Source organism: Miscanthus floridulus, chromosome 13 (genome assembly GCF_019320115.1).
Source record: "Miscanthus floridulus cultivar M001 chromosome 13, ASM1932011v1, whole genome shotgun sequence".
NCBI classification, from domain to species: domain Eukaryota; kingdom Viridiplantae; phylum Streptophyta; class Magnoliopsida; order Poales; family Poaceae; genus Miscanthus; species Miscanthus floridulus.
Window position 1 is genome coordinate 86,582,838 of NC_089592.1, and position 5,868 is coordinate 86,588,705.

A 5,868-nucleotide genomic window follows, 5' to 3' on the forward strand; every position below is an offset into this window, starting at 1 on the left:
GTGACTCCTGGTGTACAAACTCTGAAACATCACGGTCTCTTGGTCGTGGTCCTTGGCACAAGAAAGAAGAGGACTCAAGTGTATGCAACGTGTAGTGTAAAAAGTATATTTGGCTTGATTGGAGCTGAGGCAGAGCAGACAAAGAGGCAGCGTGGGATACTTCCAACCCCGTGCTCTTCACCTGATCCTTCGGTACAGCTCGCCCGTCAATTTTTCTATTTTGATTTCGCTCCGAATTCGTTCTTCAGCCTTGCTGAATTTCATTTTGTCCGTTAGTGTGTGTGTGTGTGTATATCCTCGCAAAAAAGTGTGTGTATAAAATTATTTTTTTTTTGTGGGGGGCACTTCATTGCTTATGTAGAGTCATTAGAATCAGACTGCATGCAGACAATGTTGCAAGAAGCTAGGGGAGGTAAACAAAATAAAATTCTGCGTAGAAGCCGGTGCATATTGAGCACAAAGTTTGTCGATCTTTTTTGTATGAAAGAACTCTGATGGAAGTGAAGGCCGGCACCAACTCATGGACGTCGTCAATGATTATAGTGACTTTCGAACGATGCTTCCCTATGTTCTTCGACACCAAGGCTAACTCCAGTGAATCAGTCTCAACTACGATATGTTCTCTGGTGCCCCCCGGGATTAACCGAATGCCATCCTTGAGCGCCTCCACTTCCGCCAGTATGACTGAGCCTACCGATCGAGTTGATCCGTCTAGCTAGCTGATGTCGCCAGGAAATTGCCATCACTGCTAGTATGTCACGCACCACAGCCCCGGTCTCTCCCGTGCATATATGTCTCATGCAGGAAGGCCTTATCCGGATTAATCTTCAGAGTACCTTGCTCTGGCGGTGTCCATCGTGCAGTTTGCTGAATCCAGCTATCAGTGTACGTGCTACCTTGGTTGGTGGTAGAGAGCTGAAAATTCCCATTCCACCACTGCTCCCGGGTCGATGGGTGTCTTGCCATGCCGGTGATCATTTCTGCTAAGCCACAAGGACCACACGCCACATAGTATTACACCTCTATATCTTCCTCCTTGCAATAGGAATTCTCTAGCAAGTCCCGGCCTTGTCCAGGATCTTTGACATAGCCAGGGAAGCTTGATGCCCGTGAAGATCCTAAGCTTATCTCAGAGACAGACATCATAAGTGCATCGTGCATCGTCCTCCATCCCACCGAAACCACACGTCCCTATTAGCTCTATACGTATGCGGTGGAGGTTTGCTTGACGAGGAATGAAATCATGGGAAACTCTCCACCGAAAACCCTGACCTTGTTCGGGGGATGGGGGACCTTGCATCTCCAAAGCTTTGCTAATGTGGATCCTTGTTGGCTGCCGAATGTGATGTCTGGCCTTCACCACGGTCCCTCTCTTGGGCTTCTTCTCTCCACTAGCGTTTAATGATTTAACTTGACTGAAGGAGACGACGCGAGGAGGGTGCGCAGAAGAAGGAAGGGCAAACAAATCGTGCTGGATTTCCACGGACACCGGGACCCAAGCGGAAGGGATAACCTTTCCCGCGCGGGGGCGTGACGTGGCCGCGTCGGCGCCTCTGGCCTGCAGATTGGCACCCACTGGAGGCTGGAGCCGTGCTACGTTACTCTGTCGGTTTAGAGTAAGGTTAACAGCATAGGCGGCTACCGGCGGCGTGAATCTTTACAGCCTTCCTCTGAGCCCACTCATATACCAGTTACATCTTCACAATCAATACATGGCCCACTCATCTATGTTTCTTGGTTTTGTGTACAAGCCGGCTGTAAGCTTACAGCCGGCTTCTTCTCTCTCTCCTTTTTTCTCTTCCCCATCTCAGCATTCAGCTTGCTTATAGCCCCTTATTATACTTACTCTTGTCTGGCACCGAGAGCGCTAGCCTCTTATCTGAATTTCACGCGAGCAATGCGCTACCATCGGCTTCGCCTATTGCCAACTGCATTCACCATAAATCCTTTGGACGCCATTGGCTCCTATATCCTATATGGCTATGTTCGTTTCTCTTATAATCCGTCTTTTTCAGCTTATTTTTTCAGTCGGAACAGTGTTTTCTCTCTCACAACAAATCTGCCGAAACAGTGTTTCGACTTGTTTTTTCAGCGAAGCGAACGGAGCCGTATATAGCCGTCGTCGTCATGCTATCCTTCCGCCAGCCTCCCGTACTTCACATACGTGAGCGCCTCGGCTTCCTTCCCCCAGCTTCCTCTTCCTCTTCCTCTTCCTCACTCCTGTCCGCACAGGGAAGCAGGCGGCGGCAGCACTGGTACGCTTGTCTTCGTGTCCAACTGCAATCTTGTTTTCGTTTGGATTTGTGGTGATGATGCGGTCTGATGTCTGGACTAGTACGTAGCTAGCATGAACTGAATGAATTGTGCGAAAGGATGACTGACTGGAGAAATTGTTCTCCTTGTTTTATTAAATGCTTGCGCTGGCGGCTGGCCTGTACATCTCTGAATATTGTATTTATTATTTACTTATATATATATATGTTGAACGAACTTGTATGTATCTGAATATTTTCTTGTCCTAGACATGTAGTAGCAAGTGTTTGCGTGGTTCACAGACATGTAGGCTCAAGGCGTAAGGATAAGTATTAGGTTTGGTTGCCAAGTTCAGTGCACTATGCTGAAAAACTTGCGCATGCCGCATGACTGGAAAAACATCTTATCTGTTGCTTGCCTTGGACACAGAAGTAATATAGTGCATATTATGTCAGTACTTAAGTCATTGCCATTGCAACAAGTAAAGTAGGGAAGAAGTACTAGCTAGCAGGCTGTACACGCAAGCACAATTCAGAAGGGTAAAAAAAAATTGGACTGCTACGTAACAGTTTCAGAGAAAATTAACAACTTCTGCAGAGCTAATAGGCGGGCCTGTATTGATCCAGGCCCATTACCAAGCCCACGCAAGCTTGCAACTGTTATTAGCCAAAAAAGAAAGAAAGAAAGAACACGTCAGCAGGGCAGCCGCTTGAGAATTGAGCTTGACTGACTGACTGACTTGTCTCCCTGCACCGGTGCTGCAGCAAGCTAAGCTAAAGATGGCGGACTACGTGTATGGCCCCGGGCGGAACCACCTGTTCGTGCCGGGCCCCGTGAACATCCCGGACCCCGTGATCCGCGCCATGAACCGGCAGAACGAGGACTACCGCTCGCCGGCCATCCCGGCGCTGACCAAGGTCCTCCTCGAGGACGTGAAGAAGATCTTCAAGACGACCACGGGCACGCCCTTCCTGATCCCGACGACGGGCACGGGCGCGTGGGAGAGCGCGCTGACCAACACGCTGTCCCCGGGGGACCGCATCGTCTCCTTCCTCATCGGGCAGTTCAGCCTGCTGTGGATCGACCAGCAGCAGCGCCTGGGCTTCGACGTGGACGTGGTGGAGAGCGACTGGGGCCACGGCGCCGACCTCGCCGCGCTGGAGCGGAAGCTCCGCAACGACACCCACCGCACCATCAAGGCCGTGGCCATCGTGCACAACGAGACCGCCACGGGCGTCACCAACGACCTGGCCGCCGTGCGCAGGCTGCTGGACGCGTACGCGCACCCGGCGCTGCTGCTGGTGGACGGCGTGTCGTCCATCTGCGCGCTGGACTTCCGCATGGACGAGTGGGGCGTGGACGTCGCGCTCACCGGCTCGCAGAAGGCGCTGTCGATGCCGACCGGGATGGGCATCGTGTGCGCTAGCCCCAAGGCGCTGGAGGCCAGCAAGACGGCGAGGTCCGTGCGCGTGTTCTTTGACTGGAAGGACTACCTCAAGTTCTACGAGATGGGCACGTACTGGCCCTACACGCCCTCCATCCAGCTCCTCTACGGACTCCGCACCGCGCTCGACCTCATCTTCGAGGAAGGGCTCGACAATGTCTTCAAGAGGCACAACCGCCTTGGAACAGCCACGAGGTATGGTGGTGTTTCCTTGCATGCCCACCAGGTGCTCGACTCACGGTCATGGATCGGATTGATTCATTGCATGAATGTGAAATGCAGGTTCGCCGTGGAGGCGTGGGGGCTCAAGAACTGCTGCCAGAAGGAGGAGTGCTTCAGCGACACCGTCACCGCCGTCGTCGTGCCGCCCTACATCGACAGCGCGGAGATCGTCAAGCACGCGTGGAAGCGGTACAACCTCAGCCTCGGCCTCGGCCTCAACAAGGTCGCCGGGAAGGTCTTCAGGATCGGCCATCTCGGCAACCTCAACGAGGTATCCTAGCTGTGCACTTGCAATTTGCATTGTTGGCAATTTATTAGTTAACCACTGTAACATATCTTTGCAGCTGCAACTGCTGGGATGCCTGAGCGGCGTGGAGATGGTGCTCAAGGACGTGGGGTACCCGGTGAAGCTCGGCAGCGGCGTGGCGGCCGCGGCGGCGTACCTGTCGAATTACACGCCTTTCATCCCGTCCAGGATCTGAGAACAATGCAAGGGACGACAGCACAAAGAAGGCCGGCGCCCGGCGACGACGACGAGCGGGCAGACAAACAAACGAACAAAGCGTGCAGTGCAGACATCTCCGCCTCTGCGCCGTGCAGAGCGGATGGCTGACCGCAGTAACGAACTATTGGCTATACTCTCTGCATGTACAGTTCACTTCCACACTCTGCTGTTGCTACGGGGTATAATTTTGTGAACTACAGCTTTAATTAAACTTCAAATTATTCTCCGAATATATAGCCCTACCCAGATTTAACTGTATTTGGTCATAGTACCAATCAACTCAGCTTCTTGCCATCACGTAGTTTTTTCTCGAGTCTGAACTGAAATCAGGCCATACAACATGCCATTCTTGCACACAAAAAGAAAACTCTTACAAATTAGTATATTTGCTCGTATTAATTCTTTGCGTGATCATAGAACAAGCTGCACTTACTACATGGATAAGTCTTACAAATACTCTGTAACTCAGTGTAAAAATGGTGGTAATGAATAGTACGAAACGCATCAAAATTTAGTATTGAACTGAAAACTCCAAGCAAGCCCTGGCTGTTGTGCTGAAGAACTTCAGGCAGCTCTGGCGAGCTGTCCGAGCTCCCTGTCGACGGCGACCTTGAGGAAGCTGCCTTCCTCGACGACCATCTGCACGGGCAGGAAGCCCAGCCCGTTGGCCACGGCGAGCATCACCTCCTTCATCTCCGCCCGGAACTCGTGCCGGTCCACCTTGCCGCTGCCGTCCCTGTCGAACCGCGCGAAAAGGCCGCGGTACAGCGCCCCGAGCTCCTCGGGCGCCACGGCGGCCTCGTCCACGCCGAAGTGCTTCTCCAGCACGCGCAGGCTCATGAGCTCTCCGGCCATCTCGGCGTAGGTGAGCAGACCGTCGTGGTCGGCGTCCAGCGCCGCGAACCGGTCGTCCACCGAGGAGTTGAAGGCGCCTTCGTCCTCCACGAAGCTCCGCACCGTGCTCCCGTCTAGGATCTCCACGCTCATTTTCGGATTCTGTCGGTGTTCTAGGCTCTGCTCTGCGCGATCAGTCGTCCTGGTCATTTATAGGGTCATACGATTGGCCATTCGACCGTGCCTGGATTCCCTGGAAGGCGCGTTTGGGCCGACGGTTCTTGCTGACGGGTTAGATTGGGCCCGGTGGGTTTTGACGCAGGTCAGATGCTGTGGGCGCGTTTCGGCGACGCGAAGATTTCATTTCTTTGGGCCGTGCAGGTGTGGCCGTTGTTTCATCGTGCCACCGTTGGGCCTGTGGAGAAAACGTGTGCCAGGTCGGTGACGCTTGTCGGTTGGGCAGTCTGACAACGAAGACTTTCAACAGGTGAGGTGAGCGCGTGCCAGCCGACCAGCAGACACGGGTTCCCGGAACAGAATGTCCAGTGCCTCTCAAGTCTCAAAACTTGCAGCTCTGTTGTTTCTTTTGACGAAGGAAACGATACGGTTT

The 5,868-nt window shown here is 53.1% G+C and overlaps 2 protein-coding genes across 2 annotated transcripts; one reads left to right on the plus strand and one right to left on the minus strand.

The window, feature by feature from the left end:
• Window positions 1-2,149: 2,149 nt before the first annotated feature.
• LOC136500696 (serine--glyoxylate aminotransferase-like) lies at window positions 2,150-4,659 on the plus strand. The gene is made up of 4 exons (XM_066496107.1): window positions 2,150-2,255; window positions 3,018-3,892; window positions 3,980-4,190; window positions 4,264-4,659. The coding sequence occupies exons 2-4, from the start codon at window positions 3,033-3,035 to the stop codon at window positions 4,399-4,401; spliced, it is 1,209 nt and encodes a 402-aa protein (XP_066352204.1). The 5' UTR covers window positions 2,150-2,255; window positions 3,018-3,032; the 3' UTR covers window positions 4,402-4,659.
• Window positions 4,660-4,828: 169 nt separating this feature from the next.
• Window positions 4,829-5,420, minus strand: LOC136498961 (uncharacterized). Its single transcript, XM_066494654.1, has one exon. It carries the CDS (start codon window positions 5,409-5,411, stop codon window positions 4,989-4,991), a length of 423 nt encoding a protein of 140 aa, XP_066350751.1. The 5' UTR covers window positions 5,412-5,420; the 3' UTR covers window positions 4,829-4,988.
• Between the last annotated feature and the right edge of the window lie 448 nt (window positions 5,421-5,868).